General features: G+C 43.6%; 1 protein-coding gene across 2 annotated transcripts; it reads left to right on the forward strand.

Moving 5' to 3' along the window:
• Nucleotides 1-5090: 5090 nt before the first annotated feature.
• Nucleotides 5091-13559, forward strand: LOC117039239 (beta-keratin-related protein-like). Of its 2 annotated transcripts, none has more exons than XM_033136330.1 (2): nucleotides 5091-5123; nucleotides 13047-13559. In XM_033136330.1, exon 2 carries the CDS (start codon nucleotides 13069-13071, stop codon nucleotides 13333-13335), a length of 267 nt encoding a protein of 88 aa, XP_032992221.1. In that variant the 5' UTR covers nucleotides 5091-5123; nucleotides 13047-13068; the 3' UTR covers nucleotides 13336-13559. The 2 variants fall into 2 exon arrangements, with proteins under 2 accessions (XP_032992221.1, XP_032992220.1); XM_033136329.1 differs by lacking the exon at nucleotides 5091-5123 and adding an exon at nucleotides 11771-11894.
• The last annotated feature ends 10221 nt before the right edge of the window (nucleotides 13560-23780 follow it).

Raw genomic sequence — 23780 nt, forward strand, 5'->3', positions numbered from 1 at the left:
GACTTTAAGCTTCGCCATGGGAGATTTCATTGGGGAAAGCTGTTTGTGTTCAGGAATGCCATCTGAATTTCAAATCTACCCTTGAGATTTGAATGTGTTCCTTCTTGCCTTTGCTCATATTAAAATGTTATTAATATGGCATCTCAACAATGTCTTGAGTCCTTTCAATTCACTGCTGGTAAATTTACCATTGTGATGGGTACGTGTTGAGGAAGGGTTGATGGCACCCTTATCTGTCAACAACAACAACAACAACAACAACAATTTATTTATACCCCACCCATCTGGCTGGGTTTCCCCAGCCACTCTGGGTGGCTTCCAACACAATATTAAAATACAATAGTCTATTAAAAAGCTTCCCTAAACAGGGCTGCCTTCAGATGTCTTCTAAATGTCTGGTAGTTGTTTTTTCCTTTGACATCTGGTGAGAGGGTGTTCCACAGGGCGGGTGCCACTACTGAGATGGCCCTCTGCCTGGCTCCCTGTAACTTCGCTTCTCGCAGTGAGGTAACCACCAGAATGCCCTCAGTGCTGGACTTCAGTGTCCGGGCTGAATGATGGGGGTGGAGACGCTTCTTCAGGTATACTGGGCTGAGGCCATTTAGGGCTTTAAAGGTCAGCACCAACACTTTGAATTGTGCTCGGAAACGTACTCGGAGCCAACTGAGGTCTTTCAAGACCGTTGTTATGTGGTCTCAGCGGTCGCCCCCAGTCACCCGTCTAGCTGCCACATTCTGGATTAGTTGTAGTTTCCGGGTCACCTTCAAAGGTAGCCCCACATTTCAGTACTAACACACTTGTGGCTTCCCAAAAAAATAACGGGAATTCAAGTTTGCTAAGGGTACTGACCTTACAGACCTATGATCCTCATACTTTTTAAAAAGCACATTTCAATGATCATCCATCACTGTTGAAGTGGGGAGGAGAACACAGCAAGCTGCACTGATACATCTAGCATAGGATTTTCAACACTTACCGTATTTTTCGCTCCATAGGGTGCACCGGACCATAGGGCGGACCTCGTTTTTAGAGGAGGAAACAAGGGGAAAAAAATATTTTTTCTGGTTTTCCTCCTCTAAAAGCCGTTTTTTTGAGGATCAGCTAAAAGTTTTGCAGCTTTTTTGCAAAGGGGGAAAAGCAAAGCTCCTTTTGCAAAGGGGAAAAGCAAAGAGGAAAAGCCCCATTTTTATGGGGTTCAACTCACATTTCTGCAGCTTCTAAAGGAAAGGGAGCCTTTTCTACAGTTTCCAGACAGATAATCTAATCAGCCAGTCACATGTCGCTGGGGAAACGAACAACCTCCCTCTGCAGCACATTCAACAATGGAGACCTGAGCAAGAGGGCGAGGCTGAAAGGGAGCCCGGGACTCTTATCTCTTTCCAGATCTCTTGCTGATCAGCTGCTGAGAGGGGTCCTTTCAACACCCCCTTTTCTCTTTGTAAAATAAAAAGCATGATCCTCTTTTGGCCCCTGGGCAATTCAGCTCCAGGGAACACCATTCGCTCCATAAGATGCACAGATATTTTCCCCTTACTTTTTAGGAGGAAAAAAGTGTGTCTTATGGAGCGAAAAATACGGTAACTGTATTACTTCTGGAGGGTCTCAGGAGGAGAGACAGGACTTTCCCATAACCCGCTATCCCTGGAGATGCCAGAGATGGAGCCAGGGATGTTCTGTGTGTATAGAACCTTATATACCACTAGCTGGCCTGGCCACGCATTGCGGTGGCTTTTTTGTGAAATGGAAAAGGAAGATCTATATATAAATGTAAACTGTCCATGCCCACAGCTTCTCCCGTTGAATTTCTGCCTGCCTCCTCTCCATATTTCCCTCTGTTTCTGACTGCCTTCACACTGCTTCTCCCGTTGAATTTCCGCCTGCCTCCTCTCCGTCTTTCCCCCCATTTCTGCCTGCTACCTTCCCCTCCCCCGCACTTTCCCTGGTCACCCCAAAACTCTGTTGCTTACTCCTGCATAATTGTAAATGGAGCTCGCGTTCTGGAAAGCGGCTGTCAATTGCTGTGGCCTGGGAAGGCACGCACGCACACGCAGATGGCTTCTTCGGGGGTTGGTGGCCTCCATTTTTGCCCCGCGTTACCATAGCAAACTGGCCTCCCAATGCCGCCTGGCCTCACAGCCCGGCTTTTCTCCTGTCTCTTGAGGTTTGGTCGTGTAGTAGCAGCTCTATCGCCGCCCCATCCCACCCCCCGCCTCTCTGCGTACAGCTGCCTGCTTGTTATGCGTTGTCAGGCCCCTTGAGGCGGCGGCTGAAAGTTAGGCTGCAAATGGCGGACAGCCGTTTGAGGCGGCGGCTCTAAGTTGTCACCTTGGGAGTTGGGTGGCACCTTTCTATTGGTTGCTGGTTGTGATGTCAGTGCTGTTGCTGGTGACATCTAATAGGCGCACCATTTTTTGCATTTATTCTTTATTTTAGGTATGACAGGTGTGGTTTTTTTGAATTTTTATTATGTCAGATCCTTTTGCCATCATAATGGAACGCTGTGTCCTAATTTGATGTGATTTGGTCCATTGGTTACGCAGCAAGGGTGTTTCGGACAAACACGCAATGGGAACATTTATATATATATAGATTACATAGAAACTGCCTTAACCATAGTCAATACACTGGTTCATCTAATTCCACACTGATTGGCAATTGCTCTCTGAGGTTTTGGACAAGAGTCCCTCTTAGACACCAAGGCTTACTGGAAAGTTAACTGGACACCTATAAATAACATCATCTAGAGTTGTAAAATCTAAAGGATTCATAGGGTGTAACATATATACAAACCATATTGTGCTGAGCTGGGAAGAAACTAAATCTCACAAGCTGGGAGGGTCATTCCCACCTCCCTTACTAGTTGATTAGTAATCAGCAACTGGGAAGGTGACTGTTTACAGCAAACTAAGGTGTCTCCCATTAGACAACAGATTGGGAAATTCTTAGTTCTTGTGTTTCATTTCCTCCAGGCTGTGGAGCTGAGCAGATGGTTGCAATACATCCCAATCTCCAAGTGGTGAGAAACTCCAGGGGTTCCAGGTGCTTAATCAGGGTTCCAGTTTCCTTTTGGAAATAAGGCACAGCAGAGACTGTGATGTCTTTATGATACATGGTTTATTTACATATATATATATACAACCTGGGCCTATGATGGAGGGGTTCAAAGCATTAACACCCCAAAAAGGTTCTTGTTTCTCCCATAGCTGCAGCCTTTGATTCAAATGGAAATCAAACATTACTCTCTGAATCTCTCTCTCCAGCAAACACTTACATTGAGCCCAACCAAAACTATCCAGTTAGCTGCACATGTTTTCAGCTTCACAGAAAAAAAAAGTTTTTGTTTCCAATGGTTTGGAACCACTGCTGATAAATACTATAAAGCAACAAAGAATAATATTGGGTTGGAGTTGTCATTGCAGTGGGAATAAAATTAACAGAAGGTTCAATACACTTTTGCATCATTTTCATTAATTCATGTAGAGCAGGGATGATGGGAGTTGTAGTCTAAAACAGCTGGAAGACCAAGTTTGGGAAACCCTGATTTAGAGCATTTGTACCTGTCTCTTCAGCCAAAAAGACTTCCAGAATGACCTATATAATCAAAACAAGATGGTCCCTAACAGAGCCAGTGTGGTGTAGTGGTTAAGAGCGGCAGACTCGTAATCTGGGGAACCGGGTTCGTGTCTCCGCTCCTCCACATGCAGCTGCTGGGTGACCTTGGGCTAGTCACACTTCTCTGATGTCTCTCAGCCCTACTCACCTCAAAGATTGTTTGTTGTGGGGGAGGAAGGGAAAGGAGAATTTGAGCCGCTTTGAGACTCCTTCAGGTAGTGATAAAGCGAGATATCAAATCCGAACTCCTCTTCTTCTTCTTCTTCTTCTTCTTCTTCTTCTTCTTCTTCTTCTTCTTCTTCTTCTCCTCCTCCTCCTCCTCCTCCTCCTCCTCCTCCTCTAAAAAGAAAGAAAAAAGAAAGACATGACACACAAGGGAAAGGGTAGAGGGAAGGAAGAGCAAAATCAAAATCAAAATCAGGCTCCAATTTATTAATGGTTGCTCCTGTATTGACCATCTGGCACAATTGAGGGGCAGGAGGTGCCTGAATAAGGTGGGCCTCAAGAAAAGCTGATGGAATGAACCTTCTGCTTCCTATCTCTTCCATTGAGGCAGCCTGCTGGAATGGCTGCAGCCGGTTGAGAGCTGAGGACAATAAAAATAGATTCCATGAAATGACATTTTGAATATAAGTCACACATATCAATCAGATAGCCCCATCACCATGTTTCTTTGGGGGCCTGTGCAATGTGCCGTGTTTATTTTTTAAGCATATGAATGGAGAATGTGCAACGTCAACATGGTCTTATTTCATAACTCCTCACAGAAGCTTCCTTTCATGGCTTAAATGCTCAGACAAGGGCACTATACTCTCTCAAACCATCCATCCCATGTTTGACAATTTTGAGTCTGACTGAAGAGCCAACAGCTCCTTGTGAACAAGGGTGATGACATGTTGTACCAAATGAAGTCAGTGGAATCCAGTTGGGATAACGTATGGACCAACTTCTCCATGTATTTCATAGAGATTTGGTGTGGGTTTTTTTTGTATATTAAGTTCTGCTTTGATGGCCTTCTTGAGATGTCCACCTGCCAGCTCAATCAGATTGGTCACGATTGCAATGCATATTCATTCCAATGAGTAGGATCTTTGGGAGGTGAAGTATACATTTCAGTAGGCAGCAGAATCCCAGACTGCCAATGATCCAACTCTAAGGCTTTTACCGGAATGTTAAATGGATGTCTTATTTTTTTTAATCTATCCAATCAGAATAGTAAGATCAAAAGGATTCATGGGGTGTAACATATATACAAATACATATTGTGCTAAGTGAGAGAGAAACTAATTCTCACTATGTGGGAGGGTCATCAAACTCGATTACTAGCTGGCTAGTAATCACCAACAGGGAATGCAACTGTTTACGATAATTGAGGTGTCCCTCATTTGACAATAGATTAGGAAATTGGTGTCTCATCTCCTCCAGGCTATAGAGCTAAGAGTATAAAAGGCTCCTCCTTTGGGGACTCTTTCACACATCCTCTTCTGAGACATTTTTCTCTTCAAGAACTGGTGAGTTCCAGGGGTTTTCTTTGGGAGGTTGTCACAGAGAAGCACTCTGTGAACCTTATGACCGGGGGGAGGGGGAGATCTCATTTGCTTGTGGCTGGTACTTTTGAGGTTTTCCTATGCAACTACCACAGGGTAGTGTAGAATGCATGGTTAAGGAAACAAGAAAGCAAAATGTGAACCAGAGGTCTCTGCGATTCCTTTACTCAAAAGAAATCCTAGTGGAGAAGAAGCTACAGTGAAGGTAGAATATTGATGAGATAAAAACTCTCCTCAAATTCTCAAAGGGTTTCTTCCAGATGTTCCCTCCAGATGTTGTGCACCCAACTGCCATCTTCCTTGTCCATTGGCTGTGGTGACTATGGCAGATTGGAACTGGAGTCCAAAACATCTGAAAGGATCTATGTCTATGGCTGTAGAATTAGGTGGGGACATAGGAAGGTGAAAAAAAGCATCATTTCAGGATGCAAGTATGAGATCATGGAGTCCATGGTGTGTGTGTGTGTGTGTGTGTGTGTGTGTGTGTGTTATAGCCTGCATGCACAATACCTGCACCACAGGAAGAAAGAAGATCCATAGACTTTTTCCTTGATACACTAATGTTCTGTATGCAGGAAGATTTCCTGCAAAAATTAGTACCTCCATGTGAAGTGGTAAATCTCTTCTACCATTTCATCTTTCCAGCATGTGTAGCTTTATCAGATGGTTGCAACTACATGAAAAAGTAAATACTAGAGATGCTTACACAAATAAACATATAGATGAACATATACTGAGTTGCACCATTGGTCAATCTACAGTAGCTCAGTACTGTCTTCATCTTGTGACCCTCCTGATGTAGTTGGACCCCATTCTCATCAGTCACGCCTAGTATGACCATTAGTTGAGGATGATGGGAGCTGTGATCCAACAACATCCAGAAGGCATGACATTGGCTACCTCTGTTCTAGCCTTTGTATATTTGAGCTGTGGAATTGCCAGGGTACAAAATACTGGGGCTTCAAAAATCTTGCTTACAAAACATTGAAATATGCAGATGCTTAAAACTTTGATTTAATTCTAGTTCCAATCGTATGATTTCAGATTACCCTCAAATCCTGCAAAAATGTCCAGTGGTGGTAGATACGACCAGTGCTATGCCCAGTGTCCTGCATCTACAGTGACCATCCAGCCACCACCTTTCGTCCTGAACATCCCAGGGCCTGCACTCTACTGCCCAGACCAGCCTTTTGCCATTGAGCAGTACAACCCCTGTGCCCGAGGTGGCTATGGAGGTAGCTATGGTGGTAGCAGCTCTGCTCTGTATGCTAACGACTTCTCCAACTTCTACTCTCGCGCTCTGCCAAGCAGCAACTACAGCTACAGCAGCTATCGGTATTAACAACTGTGGGAGAATGAGAACAAACCAGAAGACGTAACAGAGATCCAGAAATGCCATTGTTTACGATACAATTGAGCTTCCACCGTGTGTAATTGTTATTTGCGGTTAGAAAAGGGGGGTTAAGCTAGTCCTGCTGGGATACAACATTTGGGATACAACTTTAGTTTCACCTTGGGAGATTTTCATGGGGAAAGCTCTTTGTGTACAGGAACGCCGTTTGTTTTGCAAAAGTGCCTTTGTGGAATGTGCTGTTTCTTGTCTTTGTTCATATTAAAATATTATTAATATTGCATCTTAACAACTTACTGGCTCGTTTCCATTTATACCTGGTAAACTTGTTGCTGTAATAGGTGGGAACAGCGGAAAGGGTTTTATGTTGCAATGACTCTCACCACAGCCACACCATACATTGAAAGCCCCCTTATACCACTTTCGCAGTTCCACTCGGAGATGCCTTGAATTGAGCATTGTGATCTTTCACTTGCAAAGCAGGTGCTCTGCTAACAAACTATGTCCTGCCTGTGAAACATGGAAAGGAAATGTATTTCTCTATTCACAGAGACACAATGCTATCCATGAGGAATCCTTGATCATGAATTGTAGTCCATCAGTGTTCTTGAACTCCAAGTCCCACCAGTAAAAATCAGAATGGCCAATAGTCAGGGTTCAGAGGAGTCGTAGTATAGCAACATCAGGAGAGCAACTGGTTTCCCCCAACCTTGAATTAAGAGTTGAGTCCACACACCACAGATATGGAACCTAAGCATCCCTCTAGATGTTCTTGGAATACAACTCACATCAGCCCCAGCCAGCATGACCAATAGTCAGGAATAATTGGAGCTGTAGTTCAACAATGTACTTTGATTTCAGATCCTATCATCTTCAGCCAATACAGATCAATAGTGGGGATGAGAAGAGATGTATTACAGCAATATCTGTAGGTCCACTGGTTCCTTGACTTTGTTCTACTCTGACAGTTTGGGGTCTCCAGAATCTATCCCAGTCTTATCTGGGGATCCCCTGAATTTAACTATGTAGTAATTTGTAATTCTCTACCACTGATCTATGTCCTTCCCTTGAAACATAGAGCAGAGATGCATCTCTCCATTCATAGAGACATATTGCATGCCACGAAGAATCCCAGACTGTTCAGTAGTTCAATCATGTCTGACTCTTTGTGAACCCATGGACCAGAGCATGCCAGACACTTCTGTCTTCCACTGCCTCCTGCAGTTTGGTCAGACTAATGTTGGTAGCTTTGAGAACACTGTCCAACCATCTCGTCCTCTGTTATCCCCTTCTCCTTGTGCCCTCCATCTTTCCCAACATCAGGGTCTTTTCTAGAGGGTCTTCTCTTCTCATGAGGTGGCCAAAGTGCTGGAGCCTCAACTTCAGGATCTGTCCTTCCAGTGAGCACTCAGGGCTGATTTCTTTAAGGATAGATAAGTTTGATCTTTTTGCAGTCCATGGGACTCTCAAGAGTCTCCTCCACCACCATAATTCAAAAGCATCATAGCTTTAACTATACAGACCTTTGTCGGCAAGGTGATGTCTCTGCTTTTCAAGATGCTGTCTAGGTTTGTCATTGCTTTCCTCACAAGAAGCAGGTGTCTTTTAATTTCATGACTGCTGTCACCATCTGCAGTGATCATGGAGCCCAAGAAAGTAAAATCTCTCACTGCCTCCATTTCTTCCCCTTCTATTTGCCAGAATCCCAGACAGTGAGTTGTAATTCATGAATGTTCTGGGATTCCAAGTCCCTTTAACTCCAGCCAGCAAGGACAATGGTCAAGGATGAGGGGAGTTGTAGTCCTGCAATGCAGGGAGGGCTACTAGATCTGTGTCATGTTCTACTCTGACAATGAGAGGATCTCCAAGGTCTCAAGCAAATGTCTTTCCCTGCATTTCCTTCTTGAAAGATCCTTTGAAGCTGCAGCCTTTAGCTGTGAAGCATTTAAAGTAGACAGCTTCCGATGTTCTTATTTGAGAAACGCCACAGCTCAGTTGTGTTGTGCTTGCTTAGCATGCTGAAGGTGGCCAGGTAGGACTGAGAAAGGATCCTATCTGAAGCTCTGGAGAGCCACTGACAGTCAGTATAGATTCCGTGCTAGATGGACCTATGCTGTGACTCAGTACAAGGGTTTAAGCTTGCTTCCCACATTCCTAAGGGTAGCTTCCCTTCTGTCATCCCTTGTATCAAATGGTTGTGAGAAGTTGGTTGGACAAACACTATAAAGAAGCCTCAGAAGGTAACCTCTGCTTCATTCTTAACCACACAAACATGGTCAATCAAATGGCCATGATAACCAAGAAGAACGACCAGAATACAATAGCCACGACCAACCAAGCTATGAGATGCTGCAAAACAGTTCCTACATATCCCCAGACTGGTGACTAGCTAACCCCATGCTGTAAATTCTAGTAAAAGCATACCCTCCAAGTGTTCCCATTTTCCAGGGACAGTCCTGGAGTTACGATGATGATGATGATGATAATAATAATAATAATAATAATAATAATAATAATAATAATAATAATAATGTTTGTTTGTTTGTTTGTTTGTTTATACATACCCTGCTCACCTGGCTGGGTTTCCCCAGTCACTTTGGGCAGCTTCCAACAAAATATTAAAATACAATAGTCCGTCAAACATTAAAAGCTTCCCTAAACAGGACTGAGACCGTTTAGGGCTTTAAAGGTCAGCACCAACACTTTGAATTGTGCTCGGAAACGTACTGGGAGCCAATGTAGCTCTTTCAGGACCGGTGTTACATAGTCTCGGCGGCTGCTCCCTGTCACCAGTCTAGCTGCCGCATTCTGGATTAGTTGTCGTTTCCGGGTCACCTCCAAAGGTAGCCCCACATAGAGCGCATTGTAGTGAGAAGTGTCCCTCTTTTCACCTGAGGAATGTTAGAGAGTATGGCAAAAGGTGAGTTTCAGAGAAAAACACCCTTCAGAGGCATGAGGTCAGACAGGACTTTTAAGGTTGCCGTTGCCTCCAGTTCCTATTGACATGTCCTACACAGAAGCTCAGTGCTAAGGTTCCACATGTTCTTGCTGCTATTGACTGAAGTGCCCCGTTGAAGAGTCCTAACTGTTCATAGGGTCTTTCTTCATCCCTGCATATGGGCTGAAGAAAAAGCTCTATCCCCCCCCCCACACAAATATGATCTAACCCAATTGTCCCAATCCTTTCCTATTCACTTTTAGGGCACCACCCATAAACTGAATCCATCTTCCTCTGCTTTGAAGATAATCTGGCATCCTTAATCCTTTCTAAAGTGATAACTAACCTGCTTAGGAAAGCTGCCAATAATCGTGGGAACTTGTTCTGCTACATTTTTGGAGGGGGTAGTGAAGGGATAATTTCTCCAAATATCCCCCCCCCCAGCTTTCATTTCAAGATGGACCTGGGTGTTTTGAGGGGTGAGGGTGTGTGTGTGTGTGGGGGGGTAACAACAATGATCTAATGGACTGCAGTCTTTTGATCTATCTGAAGAAAAAGATTTCTGCATTCTTTTTAATCTTCTCCTGCCAAGGTTAAAGATAAACAATATATTCTGCGCACATTTTGTCTGAACTTTTTTTTTAAAAAAAATTAAAAGTCATTATTGCATAGAGCCAAGCCAAGACTATTCACAGTTTTGTGTGAACATTTTCAGCAGAGCAGGAATGAAAACTTACATCTCCATTTCCAAATATTGATCAACACTGCTTGAAAAATAACCCCCATTTCCATTGCCCTCAGTTTCCCTCAGTTTCCTTTTGTGACTGTCAAAAAGGATATGACTCCAAAAGGGTATGATTGTGCTGAGCCCACCCAAAACTACTCACTGATCTGCTCATAATTTCACCTGCACTGGAAAAGGCATTTGTTGTCTTTGATTTTTCATCACTGCCCATGAAAATTAATGCTGTGTCAAAAAATCAGTATACCACCTCCCCTTATCCATTCTCCATATGTACCAATGTCTTGGGGCAATTAAAATAAAATTATACAGTTGGCATATGTACCAAGTTCAGAAAAGTTGTGCCATAAGATCTACTTTAGAGCTACAGTTTGGGTGTCCACCTGTAAATTAAATTCAGATTGGCAGTTACATGGAATAGGATCTTATCTGTGGTGGCACCTCACAAGAGAACCTATGGAGCTCCATCTCAGCTGTGATTAGAGGCAGCCCCTTGCTTGTTAATTTCAAACAGGCCTTGAAGACTCACGATGTTGTTGCAGTATTTGGGGGTTAATAAGCAAACCTGGAAATACAGAAAGATCAAGAGTCAATGGAAATACAGTGATCGAGAGTACAGTGGTTAAGAGTCTCTGACAAGGTAAAGGTAAAGGTAAAGGGACCCCTGACCATCAGGTCCAGTCGTGTCCGACTCTGGGGTTGCGGCGCTCATCTCGCTTTATAGGCCAAGGGAGCCGGCGTTTGTCCGCAGACAGCTTCCGGGTCATGTGGCCAGCATGACAAAGCCGCTTCTGGCGAACCAGAGCAGCGCATGGAAACGCCGTTTACCTTCCCGCTGGAGCAGTCCCTATTTATCTACTTGCACTTTGATGTGCTTTCGAACTGCTAGGTGGGCAGGAGCTGGGACCGAGCAACAGGAGCTCACCCCGTGGCAGGGATTCGAACCGCCGACCTTCTGATCAGCAAGCCCTAGACTCTGTGGTTTAACCCACAGCGCCACCTGGGTCCATGTTTAAATTGTCAATCAGCCATGAAACTCACCTTGAGCCAGTCATTGCCTTTCAGCCTAACCTACCTCCCAGGGTTGTTGTGGGGGTTAAATGAGGAGGCAGAGAACCATATATGCCACTTTAAGCACCTTGGAGAAAAAGGTGAGCTATACCGGTAAATGATGTGGTTGTCTCCAAAAAATTCCTCAGAGTAGGAGTAGGCCTGCTGAAATCAATAACCACACCTAGCATAATTTGATTTGATTTATTTCCGTGGGTCTACTCTGCATAGGACTGAGCAAGAGGCGATTCATTCATTCTACCAGAATGTCACCAGAATGTCATGCTGTTGTGGTGACCCAACGTCGAGTGTTTCATTGGTGTGTCAACTGGAAACATTGTTCATTGATTTATCCCTATAGAGACATAACATTTAAACAATCTATAGGGTGTAACATATATAGCAACCACACTATGTTGAAGCAAGTAGAATCTGTCACTACCTGGGAGGGTCTTCTTTTCTCGCCGACTTGTAATCATCAACAGGGAGGGGTAACTATCTACAATCAGTTGAGGCATCTTCCATATGACAATGGATTAGGAAACTCAATATGGGTGTGTCTCATCTCCTCCAGGCTATGGAGCCAACAGTATAAAAAGCTCATCCTTTAGGTAATCTATCAGATCAATCCTCTGCTTGTCCCTGTGAGAACTGGTGAGTACTAGAGGCTTTCTAAGGGAGGGCATCGTAGAAGAGCACTCTATGAATCTTAAGGCATGGAGGCATTTTATATGCTTGGAGAGGGACTTCTTGGTTTTGCATCCATGCATGGTTAAAAATACAAAAAAAAGCTGAACATTGAGCATGAGGTCTTTGTGATTCCTTTGTTTCTTAGTAAAGTGTTAGTGGAGATGCAGCTAACATGATTGTAAGAGAGTGCTGAGCTGAAAAAAATGAAATCTGATTTCCCAGAGGTTTTCTTACAGATATTCCCTCCAGATGTTGCGGACCCAGCTCCCATATTCCCTCTCCATTGGCTATGGTGGCTAGGGCTAGTTGGCACTGGAGTCCAAAACATCTGGAAGGAACCATCTCTGTGGCTGTGGAATGAGTGGGGCACGTAGGAGTTTGAAAACATAGGCAATTTCAGGGCGCAAGTAGGGGATCAAATGTTCTTCCCCTACGAAGCAGCCTTTCATTGTTTCAGTTTCATTCACAAGCCACTTTAGAGGGTTTTGAGCTATGGTTTCAGAATGAGGTAAGGACAACAAAGTCAAATAATGGACAGTACCATTTCATGGTGCAAGTTGGAGAACGTATTTTTTTCTTTTTTTCTTTTTTTATATAAATTTTATTTAATTCTTTAAAAATATTCATACATATATCACATATACACATGAATATATACATATACAAATACGGAGAACGTATTTTTTCAATATTCTCCTAATACGAAGGAGACTAGCACTACAGGGAGAAAGAAGCACTACAAACTTTACCCATGATGCACTAATTGTATCTCCAGCTGGAGTGGTGACTCTATTCTACCATCTCAGTTTTCTACTACAGTATGTGTTTTCTACCAGTTTTCTACCATTTGACTATCTAGTTGTAGCTGGACTCCAGTTCCTATCCACCCGAGCCGGAATGAGCAATAGTCAAAGATGCTAGGAGTTGTGTTTCAGCAACAGCTGGAGGAAAACACATTTTCTACTGCTATTCTAGCTCTTGTAATATGGGTGGGGAACAGCTGACTCACAGCCTGGATGCAATCCGTGAAGCCTCCTCATCTGGCCCACAGGACACTGGAATCTGTAAAGGGCTCAATACATTGCTTTAATTCTAGATCCAATCTTGTTGTTTCAGATTACCCTCCAATCCTGCAAAAATGGCCAGTGGTGGAAGATACGACCAGTGCTATGCCCAGTGTCCTGCATCTACAGTGACCATCCAGCCACCACCTTTCGTCCTGAACATCCCAGGACCTGCACTCTACTGCCCAGACCAGCCTCTAGCCATTCAGCAGTACAACCCCTGTGCCCGAGGTGGCTATGCAACTGGTGGCAGTGCCGCTCTGTATGCTAACGACTTCTCCAACTTCTACTCTCGGGCCCTGCCAAGCAGCAACTACAGCTACAGCAGCTATCGGTATTAACACCTTGGGGAGAATGAGAACAAAGCAAGAATATGTTCTAGTGATCCAGAAATGTAATTGTTTACCAATTGGTTGAGCTTCCACAGTCACCTAATATTTGATCCTTATTTGCTGTCTGGGATCTGCCATTTGCTAACAGCCTTTCATTTTGCAAATGTGCCTTTGTAGAATGTGCTCCTTCTTGTCTTTGTTCATAATAAAATATTATTAATATTGCATGTCAACAACATCTCGGCTCCTTTCGATTCACAGCTAGCAAAACAAACATAGGGATGAGTGCAGGAGCAGGAAAGGCTTTTGTTGCACAAAGACTCTGGTCACAACCTCAGCACACATTGAAAGCATTGCAATATCACTTTAATAGCAATGGCGTCCCAAAAAGAATCTGGGAACTGTGGCTTGTTCTGTGTGCTGACCTCTCAGACCTACTACACTAGTGACCAAAATTGTGGAAAACATTTGGAGAAAGTGTATTTCCGAGGTTTGATGGCTCATAACACCACTCTTTTTTTTAGGAGTAATACCATGAAATTATCTTCTAATTTCTTCATAACTGTAGCCTTGTTCACTTAATCCACTTTTACATCACTTTCTGGGTGACCAGTCAACTCTTTGCGCCATTTCTTTTTAAAAACTTTTTTACATTTTACAAGCTCACTAAACGAAAGAACAAAAGGACAACACCCATCTTGATAACAATCACATCACACACTGACAAATGTCCTCCTTATTTATGTTGTAATAAATAATCCTTCATAAAAGTTATTGCATTACATTCTTCATTAAATTATCTTTCCATTGATACATAATTTTATGGTATTACTAAAAAAAAGAAAAAGTGGTTTTATGACCAGAGCACACCAGGCACTCCTGTCTTCCACTGCTTCCTGCAGTTTGGTCAGACTCATCTTGGTAGCTTTGAGAACACTGTCCAACCATCTCGTCCTTTGTCGTCCCCTTCTCCTTGTGCCCTCCATCTTTCCCAGCATCAGGGTCTTTTCCAGGGTGTCTTCTCTTCTCCTGAGGTGATGCAAGAAGGTCCGAGAGGAACAGATGAAATGACTGAGGTCTAGCAAGAATGGGATGGGATGGAATTAGCTGCTCAGCCCATCCCTAATTAGCTTTCTTACTTCCTGGTGCTTCCTTGCTATAATTGTGAAACCGCTCTGGCATGGAAAGATGTTCTTCTAGGGCAGCCTCTGCCAACGTGGCACTTTCCTTGATGGCTGGAGTTTGTAGTTCAAAACATCTGGAGAGCACCAGGCTGCAAAAGAAGCCAAACTTTCTGAGAATCACTGAACATTATGTGCTTTTGTGGATATTTGAAAAACAAGAATTTGGAGGACATACCGTGAGATAATTACAATGATTGGCTATGATCTGGGACATTATGTATACTGGTATAATGGGCCGTATCCAGCTACATTATACTCACAGTAGACCCAATGAAATTAATGGACCTAAGTTGTTGTTGTTGTTGTTTAGTCATTTAGTCGTGTCTGACTCTTCATGACCCCTTGGACCAGAGCACACCAGGCACTCCTGTCTTCCATTGCCTCCCACAGTTTGGTCAGACTCATATTGGTAGCTTCGAGAACACTGTCCAACCATCTCGTCCTCTGTTATCCCTTTCTCCTTGTGCCCTCCATTTTTCCCAACATCAGGGTCTTTTCCAGGGAGTCTTCTCTTCTCATGAGGTGTCCAAAGTGTTGGAGCCTCAGCTTCAGGATCTGTCCTTCCAGTGAGCACTCAGGGCTGATTTCCTTAAGAATGGAGAGGTTTGATCTTCTCACAGTCCATGGGACTCTCAAGAGTCTCCTCCAGCACCATAATTCAAAACCATCAATTCTTCGGCGATCAGCCTTCTTTATGGTCCAGCTCTCACTTCCATACATCACAACTGGAAAACATAGCTTTAACTATACGGACCTTTGTTGACAAGGTGATGTCTCTGCTTTTTAAGATGCTGTCTAGGTTTGTCATTGCTTTTCTCCTAAGAAGCAGGCATCTTTTAATTTTGTGACTGCTGTCACCATCTGCAGTGATCATGGAACCCAAGAAAATAAAATTTCTCACTGCCTCCATTTCTTCCCCTTTTATTGGCCAGGAGGTGATGGGATCAGTGGCCATGATCTTAGGCTTTTTTGATGTTGAGCTTCAGACCATATTTTGCGCTCTCCTCTTTCACCTTCATTGAAAGGTTCTTTAATTCCTCCTCACTTTCTGCCATCAAGGTTGTGTCAGCAGCATATCTGAGGTTGTTGATATTTCTTCCAGCAATCTTAATGGACCTAAGTTAGTCAAAGCTCTTCCTCTGCGTTCCGATTGTTTATGAACAATGCAATGCAAGATTTAAACATCTAGGATCACGTTTCATTTTCATGAACTACATTATGTTGTGTTATTTATCGCATCTCTATTTCAAGCTATTCTCCAAGGACCTCAAAGTGGTGTATTTGATTCTACCCCTCCCCATCTGATCCTCACAACAAGCCGGTGTGGTAGGTTCGGGTGGCAGGCAGTAGCTGACCCAAGGTCACCCAGTGAGCTTCATGGTCAAGTAGGGATTTGAACTCTGGTCTTTCCCAGGTCCAGGTTTGACACTCTAAATGCTATACTACACCAGCTTGTTTGCTCCCACTATGGAACATTTTAAAGAACCATTAAACATTTTGTGCCGCCTCTGCATTAAACATTTAAAAAGAAAGTCTTCCTATTTCATATCCCCTTCCAAAGATTGTATCCCATTTGCCTGCCCCATATATATGTTCCTGGACAACGTGAATTCTTTTATTTGCAGTTGCTTTCCCAAAAGGCAAGCTTCTCCCCTCAGCCTTTGGGAGGAGTGGCATAACAGAAGCCCAGATTTCTGTAATTCAGCCTTTCGGCCTCTCTCTGGTGATAAAAATCTGCAGCTGTAATGATGTGTGCATAATAATAATGCTCTGGAGACAGGTGAAGGCCTATTTAATACTTATGGAGAAGCAGCTAATTAATTACAGTAATTTGGGGTGTTGTCAATGTGGTAACGTCATGTTGTCAGCTTGTTAGGACATGACCATAGAGAATGTTTGGGGCTAGGTTTTCTGGGAGGGATGTAGATGAGGCAGCAATTTCTCCAGGTAGCATTCTGGGAATTCCTTTATTCCTTTATTTTAAATATATCTCGATGTCAGCTTTACGGGGCAAAAGTTCTCCCAAGGCAACTTACAAAACAAAACCTCATGTTGAGAATGCTGCGGGTTACGTGTTTTTGGGTTGTGCTCCACACAGAACCTGGAAGTACCGGAACGGGTTACTTCCAGGTTTCGGCGCTCACGCATGCGCAGAAGCACTAAATCGCACTTTGAGCATGTGCAGAAGCTCTGAATCACGACCCGCGCGTGTGCAGATGTGGCGCTGTGTGTTGCAGACACCGCAGGTTGCAAACGCACCTCCCATATGGATTGAGTTTGCAACCCAAGCATCCACTGTACCTATGCAACTCTGAGTGGAATAGGGAGTCTCCCAACCCCTCTTAGCACCATTAACAAACTACAGCTCCCAGAATTCTTTGGAGGAAAACATGACTGCTTAAAGTGGAATCACACTGCTTTAAATGTAAGATGTGGATGTGGCCTAAATCATTGGCGTCCATAAATTTTACAGAGGGTATCCTGAGTAGGACTACCTTTGAATAAAACCCTAAGTCCCAGGCCACCACATTCCAATAAAACACAATAAATCCAATTGAGGTGTGTTTGTGGAATAGAAGAATTTAAACCAGGGGCTCCCAACCTTTTTGGTATGGCAACCTCTAGGTCCAAATTTACTTGGTATGTTGACTCATCAATTTATTGCCACGTAAATTTTGAACCTTAGATCTTCTCTGTCACCAACACCCAGAGAGCTGCTCCCAAGTGTTGACATATAAGACTTGAGCTTTTCCAGCATTCAGCAGGAAGTGCTGGCACAGCATTATAGCACGCCAATGATACACAAACCTGTTAGGTGATTTCATCATGACAGCATGATTAAAAGCAGTAACAATTTGGGGTTTACTTATAAAGCCAGTGATCCCTTTGCACAGACTAGTGGATCGCAACCCTCAGGTTGGGAGACACTGATTTAAAGCCAGCAGCAATTGAGATAATTAAATCATTCAATTAAAAAAATCAGACCAGCATCTCAACTAAGAGCAGGGCAGAGTGAAAGGGTGCTCAAGGCTAATTTTAAAGCTAGAATGGATAAAGTGAAATATGGCTGTCGGATTCCAATCTGAGCTATTAGGAGAGGTTAATAGCTCAAAATTGGAAGACCATCCAAAGCACAATGGCAAGAAAAGTTGACGAACTATGCAGAGTTAGCAAAGTTAACAGACAAACTGCGTGAAAAGGACAATAGTGACTTTGAAAAAGAATGGGAACCCTTTACAATATATTTGCAGAAATGACAGAAAGAAATGGTGTTGCTGGGAGGATTCAAATAAACATTTACAATTTTATTTACAACATAATATTGTATATGAACAGCAGAATGTGTCATCTGATGTAATAAACCAGAAATGGTAGTTGAGGGAAGTCAACGGGGGGGGGGGGATTGGAAAATGTATGTTTAGCAATGATATTGGATACTTGTTTTGAGAAAAGAAAATTAATAAAAATATATGTTCTCAGACCTATCTGGAGATGCCAGGGACTGAACCCAAGACCTTCTGCATCCCATTCCACAGATGTGGGGCTTGATTCTGGGAGCCTGGAGCAATGAAAGTCAGTAGGATCACAGTCCACATAATGCATTGCATTGTATCCAAAATACGTCCTTCTCAGAGCAGAAATAAATGGGTATACCTAAATTAGGCCTATTAATTTCAATATGGCTACTTCAGTTGGGTTGGACAAACCTGTCAAGTTTACATTCTCCCAGTTTCTCATTTTTCCCTATCTGCAATTCATTTCTCCATATTTCCCCAGATATTTGCAATGTTCACAACTAAACGAAAATTTCTCATGAAAGTTCATCGGCATTTTAGTGCAGATAAGTGCAGGTTCCTCCTAAAAGACACATCTTTTGTATGCAGTTGTGATACCGCTTTAAAGAGTCGTTGCTCCCCCCAAATAATCTGGAGGAAAGAAGTTTGTTAAGGGTTCTGAGTCTGGTTAGGAGACTGAGTGGTGTAGTGGTAGTCTCGTAATCTGGTGAACCGGGTTCGCATCTCCGCTCCTCCACATGCAGCTGCTGGGTGACCTTGGGCTAGTCACACTTCTTTGAAGTCTCTCAGCCCCACTCATCTCACAGAGTGTTTGTTGTGGGGGAGGAAGGGAAAGGAGAATGTTAGCCGCTTTGAGACTCCTTAAAGGTAAAGGTAAAGGGACCCCTGACCATTAGGTCCAGTTGTGTCCGACTCTGGGGTTGCGGCGCTCATTTCGCATTACTGGCTGAGGGAGCCGGCGTACAGCTTCCAGGTCATGTGGCCAGCATGACTAAGCCGCTTCTGGCGAACTAGAGCAGCACACAGAAATGCCATTTACCTTCCCGCTGGAGCGGTACCTATTTATCTTGCACTTTGACTTGCACTTTGACATGCTTTCGAACTGCTAGGTTGGCAGGAGCTGGGACCGAACAACGGGAGCTCACCCCCTTGCAGGGATTCAAACCGGCAACCTTCTGATCGGCAAGCCCTAGGCTCTGTGGTTTAACCCACAGCTCCACAGCTCCACCCGGGTCTCCTTAGGGTAGTGAAAAAGCAGGATATCAAATCCAAACTCTTCTTGTTCTTCTTCCTAACACAGCTGCAATTTCCAGAGAGGTTTAACAACCAACCCTTCTTCCCAGTCAACTCTTAGAATTGTAGCTCTGTGAAGAGAATATGGAAATAGGTAACAGGTAAGGCACATGGGACAAATACAATGAGGCAGACAGGCACGGGGAAAACACTTCAGGAAGGAAGCCTCAGCAAAAACCACCCTCATAATGACTTGTTGGTATTTCTCATCCAGCTGAAGCTGTTTTTGCTGTGACTGGGTGGGAAGTCTCCAATGGAAATTACCTTAACAGAAGTCAAGCCAAAACTTGACAGCAATTATGGATGACTGACTTTGGCATCCCCCACTTGCAGCGGAACAGATTAAAAGAATTACATTCCACAGTGAGCGATTGCAAGTCATGCTTGAGACCTGTTTTGAAATGCGCCTTCTGATCACAGTAGCGTATTTGTCGAAAGCCCGTTGGAGAATGTATGGGGAGTGCCAAGTCAGATTTATATGGGATATCATGAAAAGTTTTCAATACTGTTTAAAATAAAGTTGTGTAAAAATAAATAAATCAGGAAATGTATTGGGGGAGGGAGTCCTACTCAGAGTTGTTGTTGTTGTTTAGTCTTCTTAATCGCTTTCAAATCAGAACCAGTGAAGGCGGCGAAGGTACTGTGTGAGTGCCTGGAGGTGGTTGGAGGATGGATGGCGGCTAACAGATTGAGGTTGAATCCTGACAAGACAGAAGTACTGTTTTTGAGGGACAGGAAGCGGGTAGATGTGAGGGACTCCCTGGTCCTGAATGGGGTAACTGTGCCCCTGAAGGACTAGTTGTGCAGCTTGGGAGTCATTTTGGACTCACAGCTGTCCATGGAGGTGCAGGTCAGATGTCTACCAGCTCCCTCTGGTACTCAGGCTGAGACCCTACCTGCCCGCGGACTGTCTTGCCCGTAGGTCTTTCAAGACCGGTGTTATGTGGTCTCGGCAGCCACTCCCAGTCACTCACACAGGACCTTCACCGCCTTCACTGGTTCTGATGTGAAAGAGAGGTAGACCTGGGTATCATCTGCATACTGATGAACACCCAGCCCAAACCCCCTGATGATCTCTCCCAGCGGCTTCATATAGATATTAAAAAGCATTATTACCATAATGATAATTATACAATTTATACCTCACACATCTTACTGGGTTGTCACAGGCACTCTCATCAGCTTCCAGCATATATAAAAACATAATAAAACATTAAACATTAAAAAAAACTTTTCTATACAGGATTTACTTCAGATGGAAGAGAAATCAATAAAAGTTAGCTAGGGGGGGATTCTATTTGTGAATCATTTCAAATTAAATACCCCAAACAAACACACACACACACACACACACACACACACCTATTTTTCTGTTGAGTGACAAGGGGTTCATAGCTACCCTGAAATCCAAATTGGATGCTCTTCAGTAATGCTTTAATAAATAAATCCCTCACTCATTCATTTATCCCTTTTCATCAGATGTAGGATGACTTTGAAAATGGAGGCTGTATGATGTTCCTGTGGTTATGATTGAGTAGGCATTGTCCAAAGTTCCAGCCAGCCCTGCCCTTTTACAAGCTCCTCCATTCCATCCCCCTAAGGACACATCCCAGTTTTTCATTCCCGCACCCCAACAGACTGTTCTCTGTCTGCAGCGCATGCTAAACTAACACTGGGTTGTTTTGAGGTTCATGCATTTTGCTTTCCCCACCTAAATTTGTTTTCTGTTCCGGGAATCTTCCATTTATTTCTGCATACCTAATAAAAGCCCTCTCTTGGCGTGGGTGGTATGGATTTGACTTGGTGAATGAATTTACTGTTTGAATACCAGTCCTGGACCACGACACACGGGCTCATGCATTGATAACCCCGAGTCTCATAAGAACATAAGAAGAATCATAGAATCATAGAGTTGGAAGAGACCCCAAGGGCCATCCAGTCCAACCCCCTGCCAAGCAGGAAACACCATCAAAGCATTACTGACAGATGGCTGTCAAGCCTCCGCTTAAAGACCTCCAAAGAAGGAGACTCCACCACACTCCTTGGCAGCAAATTCCACTGCCGAACAGCTCTTACTGTCAGGAAGTTCTTCCTAATGTTTAGGTGGAATCTTCTTTCTTGTAGTTTGAATCCATTGCTCCGTGTCCGCTTCTCTGGAGCAGCAGAAAACAACCTTTCGCCCTCCTCTATATGACATCCTTTAATATATTTGAACATGGCTATCATATCACCCCTTAACCTTCTCTTCTCCAGGCTAAACATACCCAGCTCTCTAAGCCGTTCCTCATAAGGCATCGTTTCCAGGCCTTTGACCATTTTGGTTGCCCTCTTCTGGACACGTTCCAGCTTGTCAGTATCCTTCTTGAACTGTGGTGCCCAGAACTGGACACAGTATTCGAGGTGAGGTCTGACCAGAGCGGAATACAGTGGTACTATTACTTCCCTTGATCTAGATGCTTGATCTAGAAGCAGAAGAGTCTGCTTCAGTTCAGTGTCATGTTCTCTTGATGCAAAGTGAACTATGGAACTCGCTCTGACAGGAGACCAACCTAACCTGCTTTAAAAAAAAAAAAAAAAGATTAGATAAATTCATGAAGATGGCTGTCATTGACTACTTGCCACAATGGCTATGGTCTGCCTCCACTGTTGGAGGCAGTTATGCTTCTCAATACTAGCTGCCACTGTGAGAACATGATTCTGCACTAGATGGGTCATTCTCCTGTTCCAGCAGACACTGGTTCCTAAGTTACTGTGGCCACCCTAGCAGGACACAAACTAAAGAGCCCTCTCCCTTCCATTTGTTTTCAGCAGCTGGCACTCAGAAGCCTCACTGCCTCTGAATGTCATTTTGTCTAGAAGTCATGAATCAGTTGATTACTATAATACAATTTGGGCGCAAGCTACCCTTGTACCAGATCTGAAACCTGCAGCTAGTACAGAACGAAGCAGCCAAACCGCTCACAGAAGCAGACTACCGGCAATATTTTAAACCACTCTTGTGAGAGCTGCAAGGGTTACCTATTAGCCTTGCTCCAACTTCTTAGGTTAATTCACAAAGCTCTACACAACTTGGGTCCAGAGTGGAGCAACCTCAATTGCTGAAGCCTTCTGACAGGGCAAATTTGATGGTCCCTGTTATGTAGTGAGCTGAATGCTAGAACAATAGGATCCAGAATGCAGCAGTCTGATTGGTCCGCAGGAGCCACCCAATCCAGCTCCAGGTGGAAGTGAATCAGCAACCTGATTGGCCTGCAGGAGCAGCCAATCAGGCTCCTGGATGAAGTGAATCCGCAATCTGATTGGCCTACAGAAGCAGCCCGGAATTAACCAATCACGTGAGGCCCATTGTGTAAATAATGTATATATAGCACACATTTTGGGGAAAGTTTCATTCTTTGCTACTACAAGCTGAATAAAGAGCATGAAATTCACACTCGACTCCGAGTATATTTCAGTCCCACATGGCTCTTAATTTTGTGTATCGTCTCCCGAGGCCAAGGTTTCAATGTGGCACACCCAGCCCTATGGACGTCTGCTAAACTAATAGAAGTTCAGGGCAGGAACCATCCCTGGTGATTTTGAGATACCTTCAAACAGCTGTAGTACTCAGATGGGCCTTTCTAACTTGAGATTCTTTGCCAACCAATTCATACAGGCTGCTTTTTCAGTGTTTTCACCATCATATTGTGTTTTTAGGTTGCAAACCAACCTGACCTGTCGTATTTATATAAAAGTGCAATTTTCTACTATTTAAATAAATAAAATAAAATATATCCGACTATGCTAGAAATCTTAAAGGACTGCATAAAATTTACCAACTAAATTAGTTTGCATTAGTTTGCATCTGCTTTGTTGTTTGACTCTTATTTGTTTTAGGTTCCTTGTTTCCGTTCTTGAAAAAGCGAACTGATTGATTCAAAGGTGCTTTGAAAGCCATTTCTCATTTAGAATGAAGACCCCAAAGTATCATGAAGGTAGACACTGCTGTAAATATGCTGAAGCTAAGCTACTCAAGATCACCTCAGTGCCTGGAAAGGGAGCAATGAGAGAACCCCACCCAGTGCCACACTTATATTCAGCCATAAAAGAAAGAGAGGAGATAAGTGTTTTGGGATGCAACTGAAATTTTAATATGGACCCAGAGAGGTACAAATAGTGAAATCAAAAGTGCAACTAGAACGCAGAATGAAAGACACCATGTTCCACAATAGCTTGCTTCCATGAAGCACAAGGGTGGTAGAACATGGTGGAAGAAGACCACAATTCAAATGCTATATAATGCATATTCAGAAATGGGAGTATTCACAGAAATGGGGGCATTCTTTATCTCTCTTTTTTAAGAGGAGAAATATCTTCTTACTACCATGCATTGAGGGAATGCATGGATAACTTTCAATCAGTCCCCATCTGGTGCTCAGATGAAGTGGCCTGCAGGTGGCGAAGCATTATACAAGGATTTTAAATTCAACCGCAATAGGCAAAACAGATATGATGCTGGGAATTAGAATGTAGACATAATCAGTATGTGATAAGCATAAGGAAAGCATGCATGCATCTTATTTCAAGAAGGGCTCAGGTGCCACAAGTCACACCTTGTGCCAATTGTGATGCTAAGTGTTCAATATTTCAGGTGGGAGGGGTGAGAACTGGTCCATGTCTTCTTTCCTTCTCTTACTTTCTT

This window comes from Lacerta agilis, chromosome 17 (assembly GCF_009819535.1).
Source record: "Lacerta agilis isolate rLacAgi1 chromosome 17, rLacAgi1.pri, whole genome shotgun sequence".
Classification (NCBI taxonomy): Eukaryota; Metazoa; Chordata; class Lepidosauria; order Squamata; family Lacertidae; genus Lacerta; species Lacerta agilis.

What these genes read in the sequence shown, in the direction of transcription:
- LOC117039239 (XM_033136330.1), top strand. Translation starts at nt 13,069, where the DNA reads ATGGCCAGTGGTGGAAGATACGACCAGTGCTATGCCCAGTGTCCTGCA.